Source organism: Octopus bimaculoides, chromosome 12 (genome assembly GCF_046866305.1).
Source record: "Octopus bimaculoides isolate indiv1 chromosome 12, ASM4686630v1, whole genome shotgun sequence".
In the NCBI taxonomy this organism is placed as follows: Eukaryota; Metazoa; Mollusca; class Cephalopoda; order Octopoda; family Octopodidae; genus Octopus; species Octopus bimaculoides.
The window spans coordinates 27938846-27963070 of NC_142939.1; the positions used below are offsets into that span (position 1 = coordinate 27938846).

Genomic DNA, 24225 nt, shown 5'->3' on the forward strand with positions numbered 1-24225 from the left:
CGAATTTACTTTTATTATGTTTATACACAAAAAAGATAATAGGAAAAATATGTTAGAGAACAGAAGATGAGTGAATTACAAAAATAAACGATTGACAAATTGATTTTACGTGCCTTCCTCTTTGTGATATCTTGAATGATTTCATCAAAATTAATTTTATCTGCAAGGTTGTGCTCTTTGACTATCAGTCAAAACAAGGTCGACTGATTGTTGACTTATTGTTGACCTGAGGTGGTTCTTGATGAGCTTTAGTTTAGAAAAGAACCATTCACAGCTAGCAACACTAAAGGCACGAGTTAGGAAGACCATTAAAAGTATTACAATATTTGGTAATGAATCGATAAGATTATATTTCCGAATAAACTGAAGAACTTGCAAAGGCCCTTCCATGTCTTCAGCATCAGCAGCCACCAAATAATTTTACAGTCTTGCCCTTTCAACCAGAAAGTCTTCTTTCTTAATATTCTCATCAAAAGCATCTACATCACAATTACATTCTGTATCTAACAAATTGGATGGTGTGGAAAAGGTGTTTTTCTTTGCTATGTCGTGAAGTCTCTCAAATCTAGAGGTTATTTCTTCAACCAATCTATCTATCACTGACAACATTTCTCTTCTTAGCTCAGCATCGTAGCCTAGAGTGGCATCGGTACTTTCTTTGTAGCTCATTCTTTTTTTTTTGTGAATTTGACACTCTATGCTCATTCCCATATCAGAGCAAATTTCGGTAGATGAAACGTTATCTACTGTTTTGTCTTTGTTTAATGAACAGAGAAGTTTTCAAGGCTGATAGTTTAATGGCACATTGTTGCAACTCCAGACCTTTCGTTTAGAGGTACTTTTGAGTATCATTAATTTCTGGAAGTGTATTTCTCCAAAGGCCATGAAACTGACAGCATCGCCTGAAGAATTAAACCTGCATCAGATCTCGTAGTTGCGTTTTCTGCATCTTCCACCAACCGTTCTAGTGCAGTGATGATTTCTGTGAATTTTCTATGTACAACTTTCACTGCATCTACTCAACTACTCCATCTTGTTTCCCCACCCTATTTGATAGTTGCACCAGTTATCTCAATCAAGATATCCCATCGATGAGTTGAGGCTGAGAAGAATGAAAATAAATGGTCCAATGTGCCAAAAAAATGTAACTGAAGCTGCATGCACAGCTGCTAAATTCAGAGAGTGATTGGTGCATGGCATAAATACAGTTTTTGGGTTAACTTCTGTGATGCACACTTGAACAACAGATCGATGACCTGCCATTACTGCCGCGTTATCAAATGCTTGTCCACAACAGTCTTGAATGTTAATGTCATCCATTTCTAATTGTTTCAGAATCATTGATGTAATTTGCTCAGCATTTTTGCCTTTCATCTCAATAAAATGAAGAAAGGATTCTTCTACTTTTACTTCCTTTTCATCTATTCTAACATAACGTAGCACCAGAGAAATTTGGTCAGTATGAGAAATGTCTGCAGTTCTCATTTGATTTCCCAGGACGTTCACAAATTCATTCTGAATTTTTGGTGAGAGATAGGAAGTTGTAAACTTATCAATCTTTACTTTCACCAAATGTTCACGTAGCACTAGGTCAAATTTTCCAATCAGTTGAACAAGCTCCAGAAAATTTCCTTTATTTTCATTTACCTTTTCAACTAGAATGTTTTCTCTATGGCCTCATAAAGCTAGGTTTTGCTTAGCAGGAAACATAATTATGTCCAAGAATCTAGTCAGGATTTGCTTCTATTTCTTTGTTTCATTTTCAGCAAGAGTTTGATGTTCTTCGTCTATTACTTTGCCTTTGGAAACGTGAATTTCTTGTGCCTTCCACTAAGTGAACGCATTCTCATGCGCAGGGTTAGATTCATGTTCTTGTATCTTAGGATTCAACTTCCACCAAGATTTAAAACCATCAACTGAGCAAAACTTTGAGTTTTCACTTGAAAATAGCTTACAACAAAAGCAAAACATGGTTTCTGTTGATGGAGAGTATATCATCCAAGTTCTCAAGATTTTTTCCCCGTTTTGTAAAGTTCGAAAAACCCAGTTTCTTGACAGTTTTCTAGTCTCCCCTTTCAGTTTTTTTTTTTTTTTTTTGTCCTGGACATACAACTTCTTTGAATTCACAGACAATATTTTGCACAGCCTTCGATCCTTGTTGTACAAGGATTTCCTGAATACCGTCACCGTGATTAAACTTAGCAGGCCACATCCCTTCAAATTAATATTAGAGTTTTGTTCTTCAGTAGTTTGTGGTGGATCAGCATCATCAACTTCATCTTCTTCTCAAGTTACACTTCATTAACAACATCATCTCCATGAACTTCTATAGTCATACCAGTTTCGTCTGGATGGTTGGGTCTGATGAGAAATTTAATTATGGCACTTTCATTTCGCCTTTCTTCTCTCGTTTTTCTGTTGTTTTTTTTCAAAATGCTGCACCGTTGTCCTTAATTCATTTCATCTCAAATTATATCAGTAATATTGTAAATTTATGTGAATAAAACCAAATTTAGTATAGACCAACTTAAAAGATAATCAACTTTCTGAATATTATCGACACACTGTCTTGTCCAGTAACACACAATATTACTGTATTAACAATATTATACTGTATATTACACAATATTAACACATAATACAAGTTTACTGATGATAAATTTAAATTTAAAGGAAATTTTAATAGCTACTATACATTATTAAAGTCTATAATATTTATACTGCATTTCTATTAATACAAATAAATTGTGCCGTCCAGGGCAGACTTCCCTCCCTGCCCCACACTTGGTATGCCGTGACCTCACTTGTGCTGGTGCCATGAAAAAGGCACCCAAGTAGACTTTGAGATTGTAATGTAGTAAGGATCAGTGTCCTCATGTACCTGAAGACCCAGACAGTTGCAGTAGAGATCTTCTTTCAACATTTTGTAAATCAGTTTTGAAATTAGTCCAAGTAAGGTGGTGAGCTGGCAGAATCATTAGCACACTGGGAAAAACGCTTAGTGGCATTTTATCCATATTTACATTCTAAGTTCAAATCCTGCCTAGGTTGACTTTGCTTTTTGTCCTTTTGAGGTCAATAAAATAAATACCAGTTGAGCACTAAAGTCTATGTCAGGGGTTTTCAAACTTTTTGACTTGCGGACCCCTTTATATTTCAGGCTTTACCTTAGGGAACCCCTTATAAACGCTTATGAAATTTACACATAAATATTTGCTTAAAATAACACATATTTTTACATTTATTTATTTAACCGTATTTAACAAATAGGTTTATCGTCAATTAAAAGATTTCGATTAAAAAACATATATAAAATCAAATTGCCCATAAAAAGTATTTGCTGTCCACGGAGCCCCTGTCTTGTCCTTGCGGACCCCCTGTGGTCCAGGGACCACAGTTTGAAAACCCGTGGTCTATGTAATCAACTTAACTCCTACCCTGAAATTGTTGGCCTTATGCCAAAATTTGAAATTTACCTGATCTTCATAAGTTGCAAGAAAGGTAAAAGTTGTAATTGTAATACTGTGGAAGCAAAAATGTTGAATAAATAAGTTTAAGTTGCAGTAAGAAAAAAATATCTAAGATTTTCATTGAAAATCATTCATTTTCAGTGATTTGACTTTGTTTAGTCAAAAAAAGAAATCTTTATTTTACAGGATGAACAACGGACGAAGGCATGTCAGATCTTACAACAATACTTCTCTTCATCTAACAACAATATTATTTTGGAAAAGAAGATCATTAAGATGATGGAAGCTTTTGTTCTTGGAGACACAGTAAGTCTGTTTACTTTATTTGTTCTTCCATTTATTTCTTCATACTGAGATAACTTTTTTGATGTAGAGGTGCTAGAATTAGTTAAAACAAGACTGCTGTGGTTCTATCTTGATCCAGTTTCATAAGATAACTCAGTTGTTTGTGGAAACTTATATATTCTGATGACCTGGTCCTCATAGCTGATTTGGTCAAAGATCAACAAAAGAAATTCCAAGCTTGGAAGCGAAATTTAGATTTTAGAGACCTTAGATTCAACCTAGCAAAGACTAAAGTTTTAGTTAACAGGAAATGAGACAAGACTTAACTTCTATAGAGAAAGGATTCATGCTTGAGACTGGCAGCAGCATTGGAGGTGACAATAGATGTGAAATCAACTCCTTCAAAGCTGGGAAGGCTCCCTAGAATTATTTTTTGTTACTCAGGTCACTTAATTAACTGTGGAAGTGGATGTTCTGAAAGCTCAGTTGATAAAGTAAGAATGGTGTGCTAAAAGTTCAAGGAGCTATTACCTCAGCTGGCAACAAAAAGTTTCTCTTTCCTAGTGAAGGGCAGATTCTACATCATCATTGTCATCATTTAACGTCCATTTTCCATGCTGGCATGGGTTGGACTGAGGTCTGGGAAGCCAGGAGGCTGCACCAGGCTCCAGTCTGATCTGGCAGTGTTACTACAGCTGGATGCCCTTCCTAATGTCAACCACTCCGAGTGTGTAGTGGGTGCTTTTTTACATGTCACTGACACAGGGGCCAAAGGGAGCTGGCATCGACCACGTTTGGATGGTGCTTTTTACATGCCACCGACACAGGGATCACAACTACAATTTCTATTTGATTGTGATTTTATTTTATTTTGATGTACTTGACTCAGTAGGTCTCCTCAAGCACGGCATGTTGTCCTACAAACTAAGGTACTTTTGAGTGGGTTGGTTATGCGACACTGGTGTAGGTTACAGCTGTGAACTCACTTTATTTGCCGGGTCTTCTCAGTCACAGCATATCTCCAGAGGTCTCAGTCTTTTGTCATTGCCTCTGTGAAGCCCAACATATTGTGATATTATATGTGATGCGTGCGGGTGACACGTAAAAGCACCCACTACACTCTCTGAGTGGTTGGCGTTAGGAAGGGCATCCAGCTGTAGAAACTCTGCCAAATTAGATTGGAACCTGGTGTTGCCATCCGGTTTCACCAGTCCTCAGTCAAATCGTCCAACCCATGCTAGCATGGAAAGCAGACGTTAAACGATGATGATGATGATGATGATGATGATGTTATAAAGGTTTGAAAGAAATAAGGTAAGCATGCTTTGCTGAATGAGTAATGCTTGGTGAATGAATAACAGAGCACAAACTGAGAGAAAAAAACTAGATATAAAAAGATTCAGATGTCGTTTCTGAGAGAGACATCTTGCTGGTCTGAGCATGTACTGGTTAAAGAAATACCAAATGCTACAAGATGGTAATTGTTTTTCAAGTCAGGGATATTTTTTATTCCAGATGTTTGTGAAAGTGCGGAGTGACTGGTCGTGATGTCAACAAAGAATATCAACAATACCACTGTTTTGTTCAAGCTTTGACAGTATTCACACATATATGTATATGTGTTTGTGCATGCATGTACACACACATACACGACAGATTTCCTTCAGTTTTGCTGCTACCAAATTGACTCACAAGGCATTAAGTGAGTCTAGAGCCATATTAAAGATATTTACTCCTCCAACCCATGCCAGCATGGAAAACGGATGTTAAATGATGATGATGATGATGATGATGTGCTGCTTAGTGGGGTTGAACTCAAGGTGTTGTCTTATTCAGTGGAGAGTCTTGCACTTTCAGCTTAAATACTTTGAAAATCTGGATAAACCGAGTCTTGTGAACATATAGGCTCAACGCAGATTCTGTGTGTGTGTGTGTGAGTGTGTGGGTGTAGAAGATATGAATGAACTTTCTTCCCAAGTCATGTTCACTCATAAAGCTGGTTTCCCAGATTCTGTAGCATATATACTCCCTCATTGAACAGAATGCCAGTCTGTCACAGGAATACTCATTTTTACTGCAAGTGTTGACTCCTGTAAAATTGCTGGCCTTGTGCCAAAATTAAGAACCAAGGTGTATATATATATATATATATAACTTCCCTTGGCAAACAGGACACAGTCGTGTGTCGATAAGCCAGCTGGAGGAGATGTCCTCCTGGGGCTAAAAGCAACAGTAACATCCACCCCTAGGGGTCAGCCACACTTAAGTGGCAATATACTACACTTTATCGTGCAGTTACTGTTAATACTTCATTTAGAGAATTAACATTGCTTATATATATATATATATATATATACACACACACATATACATACATATATGAAATAAATTATTTCAACAGTAAGTCTTGAAACATATAATTGTATGTAATATTTTGGGACCTCCATCTGTTTTTCGATGCAAGGGTTTTGTTATATTAGGGTGGAATTTGAACTCAGAGCGTAATGGCAGATGAAATACCGGTAAGCACTTTGCCAGGCATGCTAATGATTCTGCCAGCTCACCGCCCTAATATATATATATATATATATATATATATATATATATATATATATAAAAACTGTAATTTTTTGTATAGTTAGATATTGTTAATATAACAATACATAAAAATGGGCTAGAGTTGAAGTGCTCAGCATGAGCTAGAATTCAAATTATAGTTAGAATGGAGACATAAGGGTGGATGACCACAAAAACAATACCGCATATCCAACACAAGATTTTATATATATATATATATATATATATATATATATATATATATCAAAAACAATACCGCATATCCAACACAAGATTTTATATATATATATATATATATATATATATATATATATATATATAGATATATTGTTTCATTAAAATTTCTAATGAGAACAGACAAATGTTGATAATTGCTACAACTTTAGAAGAATCCAAAGATGACAAATATATATATATATATATTGCATAAGGAATATATAGTAGTAATATCATTTCATCTAAACATGCCATTTCGGGAGGTAGGGGCCCACTTTCTACAGCAGTGGTTCCCAACCTTTTCACTACCAAGGACCCCTTTTATTTAAATGAGTTTTCTCACTGATCCCTTTTAATATGCTTATCCTTATGTGTGTGTGTCTGTGTGAAATTTTGAATTTAGTTCACAGAACCCCAGTACTACTTTTGCAGACCACAGTTTGAGAACCACTGCTCTACAGTTTTTTTTGTATTCTCTCTCTTGCAGGGACTGGATGGTTTTGCCGATGGCCAGACCCAGGTTTACCAACTGTTAGAAAAAGAACATTATTCATCTTTCATAGTCAGTGATATTTATCATGAATATATAGCTGCTCTGGAAAGTGAACCCTCTGCAAAATCTCCTCTTGGTAAGATATCTATTATTTCTGTTCTCATTGTTGTTTTCCTTCTTTCTTTGCTCTTTCATAAGTTGTGATTGTTATTTTGTCTATGAATGTTTTAGTTAAGAGTGAAGAACAGCACCGAAGATTTATTATAAGGCCTATGAGATGGACGAGAGGAAGGGAGGAAGATATCCTCAAACCAAAGACCTGGCTCAAATATTTACATTAAAACAGAGACTTTGCTAAAGGTCTTAAACGAGCTGAGTGGGGTGAGGTGGGGGTGGGGGATTAAACCAGGTGGTGGATTAAGTCTATCCTCTCAGAGTTATCCTCCAGGTCAGCCCTGATTTAACCGATCTACAATCAGTGAAATTCCATCTGTGACCATCCTGTTTTTTCTGTATACTATGCACCCAAGATCACTTTATCTAATGTGTTCCTCTTTCCTCAGACAGTAGAATGTGACTTGAAGGAAATTTGGCTGTTATTTCTAGTAAACTAATAGACCATGTAATAGTATCTTGTTGGCTCTTGTTATTATCATTGCCACTAGTATTGTTGTTGCTGAGCAGCCTCTTAATGGAGTTTCTTAGCAACAAAAAGAGAGTAACCAAACAGCGCTAGAGCAACATGGAATGAAGTGTTTTGCTCAAGAACACAACACACTACTCAGTCCAGGAAGTGAACGACCAACCTGATGGCCATGAATGCAACACACTAACCATTTGGCCTCTCACTGTTGTTTAACTTTCTTAATTTATATGTGAGTGTGTTTGTGTTTGTAAACCCTAGTAGTGGTGGTATTGGTGGTGGTGTGGGGGCATGCTCTGTAATAGTGCATCACTGCATCCACCGTTGGCTGGATTCCCTACACCTGGCCGATGACATCTTTGCACCACTCAGGCAACAGCCTCCAGCCCATGGGTCTGTTTGGGTAGTCGTCATTGCTGGTAAGGGTTTTATGAAGCCAGACATACCAACATGTCCAATTTATCTATTTCTCTGTAGATTAAATGAACAGCCTTGAATCTATATCCAATCCTTATTGGAGTCTTTGCAGAGATATCTACATTACTTGACCAATTCCAGAGAAATGAGTAGCCAATCTGTTTGCATACAAATTAAATCAAGTCGTTCCAGAAAACTGGAGCATACTATATATGTTTACTGATTCCAACTCTTCTCTCTCTCTCTCTCTCTCTTTCTCATTTGCAGACGATAGTATTGATGGTAAAGAGAGTTTTAGTTCCTTTGAAGTGGGCAAAGATGTCCTTTTCGCTGATCAGTCATATTCCATCCAGAAGAAACTTGAGAAACTGGATGAAAAAATTGTCAATAAAAGTCAAGCCCTCGCTACATTGCTCAGTTCTACCAAAGCTGATTCTAAGGTGGGTTCTAATGGAATTTTTATTTATTTACTTATTTTTTGCCCTAGTTTCAAGATGTTAAGTCACATTGTTATTATTAGGGTTAACCTGAATATTTGCAACTAAGAGAATTCCTTAAGGGCCACTCAGGTCCAGTGGTGATGTTAATCTCCCAATATGTCAGAGAAGAAGGTTCAGTTTGATAATATGCTCTGTAATAACAATTACCAGACATCACTGATATATATGCACCATCCGAACGTGCCCCCTGACTGGCTCCTGTGCCAGTGACACATAAAAAAGCACAATCCAAACGTGATTGATGACAGGTCCACCTGCTGGTGGCATGTAAAAAGCACCCACTACATTCTCAGAGTGATTGGCATTAGGAAGGGCATCCAGCTGTAGTAACCTTGCCAGATCAGATTGGAGCCTGGTGCATGGAAAATGGACGTTAAACAACAATGATGATAATATTTGTGAAGGTTTGTGGCTGAGTGGTTAGATTATTTGGCTCAGGATTGTAAGATTGTGGGTTCGATTCCTGGTAGCGCTTTGTGTTCTTGAGCAAGACTCTTTATTTCATTTTGCTCTAGGCTGCTCAGCTGGCAAAACTGAGTTGTATCTATAATTCAAAGGGCCAGCCTTATCACATTTTGTGTCACACTGAATCTCCTGACGACTACATTAAAGGTAGATGTATCTGGAGTACTCAACCACTTGCATATTAATTTCATGAGGAGGCTATTCCATTGTTCAGATCAACTGGAACCCTCACCTTCATAACTGACAAAGTGCCAGAATGAATGTGTGTGCATATGTATGCATGTGTCTGTATATATGTATGTGTGTGTGTACGTATACAGGGTGACCCCCTTCGGTCATGAATGACCATGGGATTGCACCTAGAAAGTTACCCTCTGAGGCACAAATCTGGGCAAGGTTGTTTATGGAAGATCAGCAGTTGCCCATGCACACCAGCCTCGCCTCTCCACTCCACTGATGTTGTCCAAGGGAAAGGCAAAGGCCGATGCAGCTTGACACCAGAGACATTGCAACTCATTTCTACAGCTGAGTGAACTGGAGCAACGTGAAATAAAGTGTCTTGCTTAAGTCTTCCCAGTCTGGGAATCAAACTCACTACCTCACGATCATAAGCTCAACACTCTAACCACTGAGCCCTGCTTTGTTATTTATATATATATATATATATATATATATATATATATATATATATACACACACATGTGGAGGCGCAATGGCCCAGTGGTTAGGGCAGTGGATTCGCGGTCATAGGATCGCGATTTCGATTCCCAGACCGGGTGTTGTGAGTATTTATTGAGCGAAAACACCTAAAGCTCCACGAGGCTCCGGCAGGGGATGGTGGCGAACCCTGCTGTACTCTGCCACCATAACTTTCTCTCACTCTTACTTCTTGTTTCTGTTGTGCCTGTAATTCAAAGGGTCAGCCTTGTCACACTGTGTCACACTGAATATCCCCGAGAACTACGTTAACGGTACACGTGTCTGTGGAGTACTCAGCCACTTGCTTGTTAATTTTACGAGCAGGCTGTTCCGTTGATCGAATCAACTGGAATCCTCGACGTCGTAAGCGACAGAGTGCCAACAACAACATATATATACATATATACATGTCCAGTGAGTTCACCATTTTTTTTTTTCCAATGAAATAGTTTTTAACTATTAATAGTGAGATACTATGGATATATTTTCTTGGTAAACTTTCCTCACAGTGAATTGATGGCAGTGAACTTTCCCTCTGATGAATTGATGGTGGTGAACTTATCTGTAATCATATATACAAAAATACACATCATGCACAAATATGGTGTAGTGGTTAAGAGCACGGGCTACTAACCCCAAGACTCTGAGTTCGATTCCAGGCAGTGACCTGAATAGTAGTAATAATAAATAATGATAATAATAACATCAAAAAATACCTTAGGAATGAGAACCCAGGTTCAAAATTTCCCCAAGACACCTGATGAAGGCTGGAGGGTATACCAGCCAAAACATTGTGGTAACAACAAACAAGATGTGGACAAATATCCATCAAATGTAAGTAAATGTAAATAATGTATGTCAACATGTTATCAATTTTTTTCTTTACAGTTTAAAAAAGTTGTTGATGACTTAAAGAAAGAATTGGAAACATTGCATTGTGAAAAGAACCAATTTGCTGCTTATGTTCAACGAACAGATTTATGGTGGGAAAACCAGGGCAAGTGGAAGGCTCAAGTGCACAGTGCTGATGTAAGTTGATGACATTGTTATGGTTTATTTAAGAGCATTGAAGAGGTTAAAGCAGTTGATTGCTCAAGATTAAATGTCTTACTATGTTTAGTTTTGTCCCTCTATGTTCTGAGTTCAGACTCTAATGATGTTGACATTACTGTTCAATATAAGGTTAATAAAAAGGGTCAGCCATGACATAAGACCAGGCTGTGAAATGGTTGTGATAATGATGAAGAAGCTTAGGGATCTTTTGTATATTTATTTTTTGCTATCTCATGTCCATGTCTATAATACTCTCTCTCTCTCATTTTCTGTTTCTACATGTATATCTCTTTTACTCTTTTACTTGTTTCAGTCATTTGACTGTGGCCATGCTGGAGCACCGCCTTTAGTCGAGCAAATCAACCCCAGGACTTATTCTTTGGAAGCCTAGTACTTATTCTACCGGTCTCTTTTGCCGAACCGCTAAGTTACAGGGACGTAAACACACCAGCATCGGTTGTCAAGCGATGTTAGGGGGATAAACACAGACACTCAAACATATACACACACATACATACATATATATACATATATGCGATGGGCTTCTTTCAGTTTCCGTCTACCAAATCCACTCAGAAGGCTTTGGTCAGCCCGAGGCTATAGTAGAAGACACTTGCCCAAGATGCCACGCAGTGGGACTGAACCCGGAACCATGTGGTTGGTAAGCAAGCTACTTACCACACAGTCACTCCTGCACCTATATATTTAATCATGTGTGTGTATTGCTTTTTTTTAATCCTTGGCCCAGCTGAGGAATTTTACCTGAAGACACTTGGAAAGAAAATAAATTGAAACATTGTATCAATATCCAAGATCAGAAATACTGCCCCAGAAATATATATCACTGTTAAACACACCTGTATGTAGGATTACAAATCTGAAACTTGTTTGATTATAGATTATAGATCTGTTTGGCCAAGATTGGATTATAGATATGGTTGGCCAAGGTTGGATTGGAGCTAAACAACCACCATGGCATATATTCTCACTAACTCTAAAGCCTGATTTATTAATTATTTATTGAGTCATTATCATTACCTTTACCATTGTTTGTTAATTGTTTATTTCGTAACAGATTGTTTCAGAGGGAGACAAATTAACTCCTTACTTTGTTATTGGCGTCGATGTTGATGATTCCGACTCATTGATGAAAAGTGAAGGCTGGTCAATTTCTCGAACATTGGCTGATTTTGGTGTTTTGCATGAAAAGCTCATCCAGGTAAATATATTAGTTTTATTTGTTACAGCATCAAAGTAGAATGAGTATACCTGCAAGAGATCATTATATATTATATATATACATGCATACACACACATACACACACACACATATAATAGTCCAACCCATACCAGCATAAAAAGTGGACATTAAACAATGATGATGAAGATGATGATAATCACATTATATTACTGTATATATATATATATATATATATATATATATATATATATATATATATATATATATATATTTATATATTTATATACTTGTACTGAATTCCTGTAATCTTAATCTATATTCCTAAGTTGGAGTTATTGGGTTAAATAACTTTGACCCTTCAGCATTTAAACTGGCCATATCCAGCCAAAACATTCTTCCTACTTTATTTTCAAACCAACCAGATCATACTTCTTACATCTGCCCTACAATATCATTTTAAACCTGAACAATCATTCTATCAAAGTCTCGAAGCTACAAGGTAATGCATGATTAATTCAAAATATGACTATATGAGCATTGCATTTGACAGAGTGATCTGAATGCTATAGGATTAAAGAGTATTTTTTCCTTGTTTGTTACTTAACTGTTTTTATACCAACTTGCCTAAGACCACCTTCAGTTCTATGAAGCAAAATATTTTGTTTTAAAAGCATTCTTGTTTATATTAAAACCATCCTTTATAATTTTAAAGAAGAACTTTTTGTTGTGGTCCAAACACCAGCTTAATAACAAAAAATAATAGTTTTGAGTAAATTTTTTTTAATTCTTGATTATTTTAAAAATGAATTGAAGTACAAGGAGGTGCTGTAAAGTTCCTGGCTTTAAAGGTGTCGCAAGGCCTTGTTGGAGGCCCAACCTTCTGGGTTCTTTTACAGGACTTAGAAAAACTGAAGGACTGCTGCAATAAGTGTGATAGTCTGAGAGGGGAATATGTTTAATAAAATCATGATTAACTGATCCCCTTGTATTTTCTTCTACCCAAAATCAGGAAGTTTTCAACAGTGCCTCATACCTAGAGAGTGTATTTCCTTGAAAATATGGTTATGAACAAGTTAAACCGTTTGTCTGTTTTTTTGTTTAACTTTTGTTTATTTTCTTTATTCTTTGACAGATTGGTGCATGGCTGAAAAAGAAGGAACTTCCAAGTACCAATAAGATGTGGTTTAAATCCATTGGGGAATCTTTTCTGGAGAAAGCTAAAGAAACTCTCAATAATTATCTCATTGTAAGTTCTTTCAGTGTTTAACATGTAAATAACAATACCTGTTGTGACCGTTGCACTGATTCATACCTAATGACTATAAATACTTATATATATATATATATATATCTATATATATATATATATATATATACATATATATAAAGAAAACAGAAAATGGAGAAGTACTGATGAGCAACAATTGACTTACATCAACTAGTATTTATTAATTCAATGCAAATAGACTGATGTGATGCAGTCTATTTGCATTGAATAAATAAATAATGTATGTCAATTGTTGTTCATCAGTGCTTCTCCATTTTCTGTTTTCTTCAAATTTTGATTCTTGATAAACTCATGTTCATTCTTGTCTTTACCGATAACTTATGAACATAATATGCATAACTTTCTGAAGGATAGAAGTCAAGTGGTAGTAGCCAATGGGGCCACCTCTAATGACACGCAAATAGAGAGCGGTTTTCTGCAAGGCACTGTTTGGGACCACTACTGTTCATAATAGCCCTCTCAGCCACACAGAGAGCCATGATCACAAGTTATGCAGATGATACAAAAGTGTCACAGGTGATACAGAACCCCGAAGACACTATGCACCTGGAATATGAGTTGGATGAAATATACAAGTGGGCTGAGAAGAATAGCATGCAGTTTAATGCTGAAAAGTTTCAAGCCTTGTGCTATCAGCATAACTTGTAACTGTGGCTGAGGTCATATCTGAGAGGGTCATAATGAACAGCAGTGGTGCCAAAACAGTACCTTGTGGAAAACCGCTCACTATTTGCATGTCATTGGAGGTGGCGCCATTGGCTACTTACTACCACCTGACTTCTATCCTTCAGAAAGTCATGCAGCCATTCTCCCAATTTCCCGACTATGCCGAGATCACGCAGTTTGTGACATATCATCCATGATTGACCTTATCGAAGGCCTTTGCAAAGTTGAGATATACCACATCCACATTTGAGTGGTTGAGCAGTTGTTTCAACACCCAGTCATAGTGTTGTAAGAGCTTAGTCAGGCAGCTTCTTCCTGGTCGGAAACCATGTTGGGTGTCAGTCAGCAAGTTATTTTCCTCGAGGAAATCACATGGTTATATCTTTATCCATATAACCAATCACATTGCATTGGCTGTGTCTTGAATATATTGATCTTCACATTATTATTAATTTTCACTTTATTTGTAAACTGTATTTCATTAAATGTTTGTTAAGTTAATTCCTTTCCACTTTGCTTATAGACTGTAATGAAAGATGATCGTATGGCTCAAAGTGAAGCACTCTTTGAATTCCTCTCGCCGGCGCCAGACTTCCTCAGTCAGCAGACACAAAACCGAAGCAACTGGAACTTTTCTCTTGGAAAATTGTTTCGGAAGTGAGTACATGATATTATAATATACATAAATGCTCAAGTTGTTATGGTTACTTAGCTCTAGGATCAGCTCTGCTTTAGCAAATTGTTGTCACTGAGGTAAATGATCAAATGTTTAAGAACAACTCTAGCTTCACTACACTAGTAATGTTTTCACAGTATTGAAATCTCAAAGCTGTGAGATAATACATGATTAATTTAACCCTTTAGCATTCCGATTATTCTGCCAAATGTAATACTTTCTCATTCAAATTGTTTTTAATTACAGTTCTATATTTAAGAGATGTGGAATTATGTACATTCTTTACATTTGATGGATATTTGTCCTCATCTTGTTTGTTGTTAACACAATGTTTTGGCTGATATACCCTCCAGCCTTCATCAGTTAGTAGCCGAGTTCAATTCCAGGCAGTGACCTGAATAATAGTAATAATAATAATATCGAAAAATACCTTAGGAATGAGAACCCAGGTTTGAAATTTCCCCAAGACACCTGATGAAGGCTGAAGGGAATATCAGCCGAAACGTTGTGTTAGCAACAAACAAGATGAGGACAAATATCCGTCAAATGTAAATAATGTTGTTTTTAATTAATCATGCATTATTTTATAGCTTCAAAATTCAGCTGATGTGATTATTTTATAATGGCATTGAAGGGTAGGTGTGATAGGGTAGATCTAGCTGGTTAGAATGTAAAACATGTAACATATTTGGGCTGGACATGGTCTGTTTAAATGCTAAGGGGTTAAAACAAAATGAATAAATAAGCATTACATTTAACACAAGGAGGTGCATGGCCTAGTGGTTAGGGTTTTGCACTCGTAGTCATCAGATCATGGGTTCAATTCCTGGACTGGGCAGCGTGTTGTTCTTGAGCAAAACACTTCATTTCATGTTGGTGTTAAGGTAGGATTTGCACTCATCATCATTATTTAAGGTCTGTTGTCTATGCTGGCATGGGTTGGACGGTTTGACATGAAGCTGGTCAACTGGGAGCTCTCCAGATTCCAATTGTCTGTTGTGACATGGTTTCTACAGCTGGATGCCCTTCCTAATGCCAACCACTTAACAGAATGTGCTGGGTGCTTTTTACATGCCACCAGCACCAACCTCAAAACCCTCTCCAGCATTGAGTGCCCAAAACAGACCGTGTGTTGGAAGATCATGCAGAGGCATCATCCACCAGGAGTTGGGGATCCAAAAAACGGTGAATGTGTAGTGATGCACTGTTACAGTGCAAGCCCCCACACTACTACTACTGTTGCTGTTGCTATACTACAACTACTACTACTACTACTACATTTAATAGAATAATCTGAATGCTAAAGGGGTGAATGTCACCTGAAGGTTACTGGAGGTTGGAGCGACCGAAATAGGGAATTAAAACCAGAAAGCTAAATAAAGAAGCTGATTAATACAGAAAATATCAATTGCTGTCAGATTAATTAATGTGACAAGTTTAGAGAGGCAACATGAAATCTAATTTTGAATGTTCATTGTTTTATCCAGACTCCCTGTTAACTCTGATACTGATGCTGAAGATGAATTCCTGTTTGTTAACTGTGAAGGGTAAGTTCTCTGGTTGAATATTGATGTTGTTGTTGTTGCTATTGTTGTCGTTGTTAGGGTGTCAACAAGGTGAATGTGGAAGTTGTTAATGTTTCTGTTGACAACAAGTTTCTTGTTTTATGAGGTGGGTGGGGTGCTGAAAAATTCTGGCTTTAAGGGTATTTCAAAAGGCCTGACTGAAGGCCCAACCTTCCAAGTTCTTTCACAGGGCTTAGAAAAACTGAAATACTTTTGCGATAATTGTGTGAATCTGAGAGGGGAATATGTTTAATAAAATCATAATTAAGTGATCCTCCTGTATTTTCTTTTACCCAAAGCCAGGAACTTTTTAGCACCCCCTCGTATACAAAAAGTGGACATTATTAGCTTATATAAGAAGTGTAATGCTGTGTGGCTGTGTAATGTTATGTGAGCTGTGTGACAGTAGTCAATTTTTCACCATTTAGTCAAGGAAGGAAGGAAGGACAGCAGCCATGTCCATTTATTTTTTCAAGACCTCCAAGACTGAAAGGACTAGGCCTGATTATTTGCGAGAGGAAATTCCACTAAAAGACCATGTGGTGGTGTTAAACTATCACCCAGGAACTCAAACTGCAAAGTGTTCAATCTGACATGCTGACAATTTCACCAATCCTTGGATTGATATTTTATTTTGTCCATCTTCAAAAGGATAAACAGCAAAGTTGGTTTTGGCAAGATTTGGAGTTAGAGCACAGCAAGTCAGAACAAAGACCACAAGGTATTGTAACAGTTCTGTTAATCTGTGTAGAAGGCTTGCAGTTGTGTCTGGCAGTGGTTTATGTGAGATTTCAGTAAAATAGAGTCAAGTTAGATGAAATATGGGCAATACCACCACCACTACCTCCTCTCCTCCTCCTCATCATCATACGTCTGTTTTCCATGCTGGCATAGGTTGGAAAGTTTGACAGGAGCTGATAAGGCAGAGAACTAAACCAGGCTTCAATTGTCTGTTTTAGCATGGTTTCTATGGCTGGATGCCCTTCCTAATGCAGGCCACTTTACAGACTGTATTGGGTGTTTTTTTTTTTTATGTGGTACCACCACCAGTGCTTTATTCATGGTACTAGCATGGGTGCTTTTTATGTGGCACCAGCAATGCATTCATAGAATTTGTTAATATATTGAAAGAAAGAAATTGAGTTCTGAACTGTTACGTTTTCAGTGTTAACTAATGAGAAAAGCTGAACAGAAGCGATATAAGTGAATGGTTGTCAAAGATATTGGTCAAGATATATATATATATATATATATATATATATATATATATATATATATATATGTATATATATATATATATATATATATATATATATATATATATATATATATATATATATATATATATATATATATATATATATATATATATATATATATATATATATATATCTGTGTGTGTGTGGTGGGGGCACATGGCCTAGTGGTTAGGCTGTTGCACTCACTATTGCTAGATCATGAGTTCAATTCCCAGACCAGGCAGCTCATTGTGCTCTTGACCAAAACACTTTATTTCACATTTGTCCAGTCCCTTTTGATTAGCGGGGTGGGGGAAAGGAATGTTGACCTGCTCGCTTAGCCAGCAGGGTGGCGTCATTCAGTGGCTAAAACGATGCAAAGCACATTGTAACTAGCAATGTGTAACAACATCTGTTAGTCTGGTCGGTCATGAGATTATGTGATGTATATAGACATAGGAGAGGTGAGTGTGTAAATATGAAAATAAAAGGGTAAAAAAATGGCAAATGTTTTGTGAAGAGTTGTATGAGTAACACATGCAGAGGGAAACTTTAGATTAAACTAATGATATGAGATTTGCAGCACATGAACAGTTTGTGCATTACAGATTTATCTGATGCTGCTAGTATGAAAAACGGAGTGTAATGTCTGCTATGGCAGCAATAATGCAATAGGCAACAGAAATGATCCAATAACTTATGGTTTTAAATTACATCCTTAAAACTTTACTATTAAGCTCAATGGAATCTGTAAAGTAAACTTCTTGTAATATATGGGGATTATACTCTCTGCTGGACATTTATGGTATTATTCCAGCCAATAAATTTAAAAAAAAAAGAAGCATCTTCGCCATCACTGCCATCATCATTAAGGTAGTGGATTGGTTGAATTGTGTGTTGGGCAAATTGCTCTGCAGTATATGTTTCAGCTGTTTAGTTTCTAAGTTCAAATCTTGCCATGATCAATTTTCGCTTGTCATCTTTCTGGGACAAATGAAATAAAGAATCAGTCAAGTGCCAGGGTTGGGGTTAATAGAATTGACTGCTCCTCTCCCTTTAAATTTCTGGCTTAGTGCCTATTTTAGAAATAATGATAATAATAATAATCCTTTCTACTTTAGACTAAACATTTCGTCCAGCATGCTAACAATTCTGCCCGCTCGCTGCCTTCATGATAATAATTTTGGGGCCTGAAATTTCGGGGGAGGGGTATAGTTGATTACATCAACCCCGAAAGGAAGAAAAGCAAAGTCAACCTCAGCAGAATTTGAACTCAGAATCAGCCGACAGCCAAAATGCTGCTAAGCATTTATCCTGCTGGGCTAACGATTCTGCCAGCTCAACACCTCAATAATAATAACAGTAATAATCCTTCCTACTTTAGGCAGAAGGCCTGAAAATTTAAAGGTGGGAGCTGGTCGGTTACATTGGTACTTTCTTTTATTGTTCCTGAAAGGATGACAGATAACGCTAAACTTAAAATCCATAATAAATCACAACAAATTTCCAGTGTTGTTTCTTACACAATAAAATTACCATATTGAGATGGGGTTTTTTTGTTTTTTGTTTTTTTGTTTTTTTCATTTGAGTATTTTTCTTTTCTTTTCTTTTCAAAGTGGTAAAGAGGAACAAAACCGCGATTCCATTGCTGAGCCGTTACACCATTTGATTAATGAAATCTTTGAGCTGCATGGTCCACTGAAATGGTTACGGAAAAGCTTCATAATATGTGTTGAAGCAATGTGTGGAGGCCCCATTAATAGGTGAGCCTTTGCTTCTTTGGTTTGGATGATTTACTGAAACAGTTTAATTGATATATTTATGCTTTTTAAGATTGTCAGTCAACATATATTTTATGCACAACGTCAATCTCAAGGACATGAAATAAATTTAAACATTATCTTGGAAAGCCTTGCTGTGAGAGGAAATTCTAAGAATGTAAACATAGCACTTTGTGCAAGTGCCTTCTTCTATAGCCTCAGGCTGATTAAAGCCTTGTAAGTGGATTTGGTAGACAGAAACTGAAAGAAGCCCTTCATATATATATCTGTTTCTATCTCATTCCAGGGTGAAAAACTAGAGGTAGTCGATAGCTTCCGCTATCTGGGCGACCAAGTTAGTAGTGGGGGTGGGTGCGCTGAAAGTGTAGCTACTAGAATAAGAATAGCCTGGGCAAAGTTTAGAGAGCTCTTACCCCTGCTGGCGACAAAGGGACTCTCACTCAGAGTAAAAGGCAGACTGTATGAGGCATGCGTACGAACAACCATGCTACATGGCAGTGAAACATGGGCTGTAACTGCTGAGGACATACGTAAGCTCGCAAGGAATGAAGCCAGTATGCTCCGTTGGATGTGTAATATCAATGTGAATACCCGTCAGAGTGTAAGTATCTTGAGAGAAAAGCTGAACATTAGAAGCATCAGTTGTGGCGTGCAAGAGAGACGATTGCGCTGGTATGGACATGTGGTGAGAATGGATGAGGATAGCTGCGTGAAAAAGTGCCACACCCTAACAGTTGAGGGAACCCGTGGAAGAGGTAGGCCCAGGAAGACCTGGGCTGAGGTGGTGAGGCAAGACCTTCATACATTGGGCCTCACCGAGGCGATGACTACTGACCGAGACCTTTGGAAATGTGCTGTGCGTGAGAAGACCCAGCAAGCCAAGTAAGATCGTTGCCAGTGCCCCTGGACTGGTTCTTGTGCGGGTGGCACATGAGCTGCACCATTTTGAGCGTGGCCGTTGCCAGTACCGCCTGACTGGCTCCCGTAGGATTTTCGAGCGAGATCGTTGCCAGTGCCCCTGGACTGGCTTGTGCGGGTGGCACATAAAAGACACCATTTCGAGCGTGGCCGTTTTCGTGCGGGTGACACGTAAAAGCACCCACTACACTCTCTGAGTGGTTGGCGTTAGGAAGGGCATCCAGCTGTAGAAACTCTGCCAAATCAGACTGGAGCCTGGTGTTGCCATCCGGTTTCACCAGTCCTCAGTCAAATCGTCCAACCCATGCTAGCATGGAAAGCGGACGTTAAACGATGATGATGATGATGATGATGATGTGTGTGTCTTTGTGTCTGTGTTTGTCCCCCCATCACTGCTTGACAACTGGTGTTGGTGTGTTTATGTCCCTGTAACTTAGTAGTTCAGCAAACAGCAAAAGAGACCGATAGAACTAGGCTTTAGAAAAAAAGATTTGTTCAACTAAAATCCTTCAAGGCAGTGCTCCAGCATGGCCACAAAGCAGTCATTAGACAGTAGCAGAACCAGCAGTCAGCTAGAGTGCTGTGACATACAAAAACAATAAATAGACAGCGACCGCACTGCACACTAATTAGCTAACGTCATGACAGTGACTGCTATGATACCTGGTTCAAGAACAATAAGCTTTGAATTATCTCAGTGTTTATCATTCATAGTAACGGCAATGTGTTTTTTGTTTATGATTAAAAAATTTTTTTTCAAAAATATTGAATAGATTTTGGTGTTCTTTATTGTAACAGACTAAACAGTCAATCTTCCAAGAATATGACATGTTTCTAACAGATTGGGTGAATTCTCCAATATTTCCTTTTGGCATTGTGGCTTACCCATTCTTCATAATTGTTTTAGGTCTCTATTTCTAGTGCCTCATTTTAGTATTTTGAATTTTTTTTTTATTTCATATTTCAGACAATTACGTATGGCTGTTGACTGGATGTTCTCTGATTCGATGCTAATTTATTACATAAAAACATTCAAAGACTCTCTTTGGCCCAACGGCATTCTGGCTGAGCCATGTCCACCAAAGACAGAAGAGGAAAAAATGAAAATCAGAATGGAAGCAAAAGAGAAAATTATTCAAAATGTACCTGGTATGTATCTTTGACAAATTGTATTTCTGCATTTGAGACATTGTGATTATGAAGACAAGATGCTGGTTTACTAACTATATATAACGATGAAGAGTTCAAATCTTACTATATTACAGCTCTATCAGAAGCAATATTTGAGATGTGTTAGTTTGCTGTGAAGAGAAGAAATACTGTATGGTTAAGAAACTTGGTTGCAAAGCAATCTTCTTAACTACATTTTGGGTTCAATCCAACTGCATGGCACCTTGGGCAAATGTCTTCTACAATAGACTCAGGCTACCCAATGCCTTGTAGGTGGGAAATGTTTGGAAGCATATGTCTTTGTGCCTATGTTTGTCCTGCTTACCACGTGACAATAGTGTTGGTTTGTTTATATCCCTGTATCTTAGCAATTCTTCAAAAGACATGACGGAATAAGTACCAGACTTTAAAAGTAAGTACCAGGGTCAAGCTGTTCAACTAAAACCCTTTGAGGTGGTGCTCAAATGACTAGAACAAATGGCATTTTTTCTCACTCCTCTTCTTCCTCTACTTTTGTCCTTCCTCAGCACATGACTCAACCATTTCATCCCATTTCTCTTTCACAACATTCATCACTGACTCTATTCCTATCATTCTAAATGCACTACACAAAATCAAAATCTTTACTGCTACTTTTACAACTTCATAATTCTTAATCATAATAGTAAAACTGACTGTTATATTATTTTGTTGGTTTTATTTTTTAGACGTATTAAAGACATTGGTCGGTGATGACAATGCAAGACAAGGGACCATTAAAATATTTGAAATTTTACAAGATGTCCAATTAAACAAGCAGTTGTTTTATGTAAGTCTCGTTTCATTTTCCCAATTGCCAACTCCACTACATGTTTTTATAAAGCTGTGTGTGAAAGTGTGTGGATGTATCTATGAGTGAAGTAGTGAAGATGTCTGTATGTGGAAATGTGTAAGTGGATGTATGAGTGTATCGATTGATGAAAGTGTTCAGATGCATGTGGCAGTGTGTAGAGGCATGGAAGTGTATATAATATGTAAATGTGTGTGTATGTGTGAAAGTATGTAAGTGAATGAGGTGCATGTTGGTGTGTGAAGTCATGTGTTGTGAAAATGTGTAGATGCATGTTTGAATGGATAATTGTGTGAATGTGTAAAAACATATAGGTGTATGTATGAATGTGTCGGTGTATTATCAAGAATTTTTTAAAAGGAAAGTGAGAAAATACTAAGATGAAGTATATAAAAATGAAGCCTGAGTTTGAAGTTAAAATGAAGAAAAACGAGACAGACAGACAGACAAACAGAGAAAGAGGAGGAGAGAGAGAGAGAAGCTGTTGTGATAATGTCATTGCTATTGGCAGTTCTTGATTTCTCTCTGTTTCCTTTTCTGCTTCTCTTATCCTCCTCCTCCTCCAGTCAATGGCTGCTTCTGCTAATCAACGTAGTCACCATTACCAGTAAGGTAACCAACATATCCTTGATACAATAATAATTTGCCTGGTAGTTTAAGATTTAGGGATATATTAGGGCTGCTGGGTCCTTCCTATCCACGAGAGTGTTTACTGTGATGGTCTGCTATTTGCCTGTTATTTAAACATAGCCATCAGGGATTTAGGGGTTCCCATTAGAACAATTGAGCCCTACCCATGACAGTGTTCGCTGTTATGAGCTCTTTAGTGTTTCCATCACAGATTTAGGGGTTCATTAGACCTACTGGGCCCTATCTTTGACAATGTCAATTGCGCTGATCTGCTGTTTAACATGCTCATCACAGACTGAGATGGAGAATGGTTTAGTCAATTGAGCTGACCCTAGTACATAACTGGTATGTGTTTTATTAATCCTGCTGGGACAAAAAGCAAAGTTGATTTTTGTTGGATTTGAGTGCAGACTAATGGGATATATTTTGTAATATAATGGATTTAGTATTTCTTTCAACTGATTAGTTTTTTTTTTTTTTAGATAATAATAGTTATAATGATTTCGAATTTTTGCCACAAGGACAGCTTGGGGGTGTGGATTAAGTTGATTACATCAACCTAGGTGCGTAACTGGTACTTATTTGATTGACTCCGAAAGGATGAAAGGCTAAGTCAAGCTTGGCGGAATTTGAACTCAGACCATAAAAACAGAGGAAATGCTGCTAAGCATTTTGCCTGGCATGCTAACAATTCTGCTAGCTCACCACCTTAATAATAATAATAATGATAATAATAATTTTTTTCTTGTTTTTTTCAGAATGTTATTGAACTTGTCCTACAAGAAGTCTGTCCTGAATTGAACATCAAATTCCCTTCAAAACATTTTTTCTTATCAACAGGAGTTGTTCAGTGACTCTTCATTCTTATCTGAGTTGTTTGATAGTCAGTTGCCTCCCTCAACTGTCCCTTCATTCTGTTTTACTGATATCTTCATTCTGTAGCTCTAAAAGAAAATATTTCATTGGTTTGTAATATACAGGGACCACCCTTTGTCTTTTAATGCTAATAATCACCGCGAGAGTGAATAAGTTTGTAGGAATAAATGACCAAATCTTTGACGTAGGTGTCAAAGGATATTAGTTGGATTATCTCTCAATTTTCTAGTTGTCTATGGTCTGTGTCTTAATTTTAAATGTTGCAGTCTGACAGGAGTTTAGTAAACACGGCCCAGTGCTAATGGCAGAATATGAATCATTGATCTTTTACGTTATAAACTGACATTCCGTTTGTGATAGGAGCATCAATAAATAACCAGAGTTTCTTCACCAGCTGTAACTAATTTGTTTACTCTTTAAGTGGGGAATATAATTCTTCAATAATAAAGACCACAAAAAATGGGGACCATAAAAAATTTTAAATAAAAACAACAGAAGAAGTATAATTAAACCTGTAAAAAGCTGGTTTAATTAGTTGTTTATTAATTAATTATATATGAAATAGCATA

At 37.2% G+C, this 24225-nt stretch overlaps 2 protein-coding genes across 2 annotated transcripts in view; one reads left to right on the top strand and one right to left on the bottom strand.

Moving 5' to 3' along the window:
- LOC106871910 (sorting nexin-25) overlaps nucleotides 1-24177 on the top strand; it is a 41950-nt gene extending 17773 nt beyond the window's left edge. Inside the window, exons 12-23 of the mRNA XM_014918667.3 lie at nucleotides 3657-3776; nucleotides 7036-7177; nucleotides 8369-8541; nucleotides 10654-10794; nucleotides 11894-12037; nucleotides 13152-13265; nucleotides 14497-14630; nucleotides 16137-16196; nucleotides 19069-19215; nucleotides 21119-21300; nucleotides 22029-22129; nucleotides 23539-24177. Of these exons, the coding sequence (XP_014774153.1) occupies nucleotides 3657-3776; nucleotides 7036-7177; nucleotides 8369-8541; nucleotides 10654-10794; nucleotides 11894-12037; nucleotides 13152-13265; nucleotides 14497-14630; nucleotides 16137-16196; nucleotides 19069-19215; nucleotides 21119-21300; nucleotides 22029-22129; nucleotides 23539-23634 (1554 nt within the window). The 3' untranslated portion in view covers nucleotides 23635-24177. The remainder of the gene's footprint in view (nucleotides 1-3656; nucleotides 3777-7035; nucleotides 7178-8368; nucleotides 8542-10653; nucleotides 10795-11893; nucleotides 12038-13151; nucleotides 13266-14496; nucleotides 14631-16136; nucleotides 16197-19068; nucleotides 19216-21118; nucleotides 21301-22028; nucleotides 22130-23538) is intronic.
- LOC149133056 (zinc finger MYM-type protein 1-like) lies at nucleotides 1053-2923 on the bottom strand. Its single transcript, XM_089360657.1, has 2 exons — nucleotides 2805-2923; nucleotides 1053-1669 (listed from the first exon to the last, which is right to left on the bottom strand). Exons 1-2 carry the CDS (start codon nucleotides 2921-2923, stop codon nucleotides 1072-1074), a joined length of 717 nt encoding a protein of 238 aa, XP_089216783.1. The 3' UTR covers nucleotides 1053-1071.
- Nucleotides 24178-24225: the final 48 nt, after the last annotated feature.

Coding starts and splice junctions, on each gene's coding strand:
- LOC149133056 (XM_089360657.1), bottom strand. CDS start 2,923: ATGTTGAAAGAAGATCTCTACTGCAACTGTCTGGGTCTTCAGGTACAT. Junction 1,670..2,804: donor TTTTCATGGCACCAGCACAA/GTGAGGTCACGG, acceptor ATGAGGCCATAG/AGAAAACATTCTAGTTGAAA.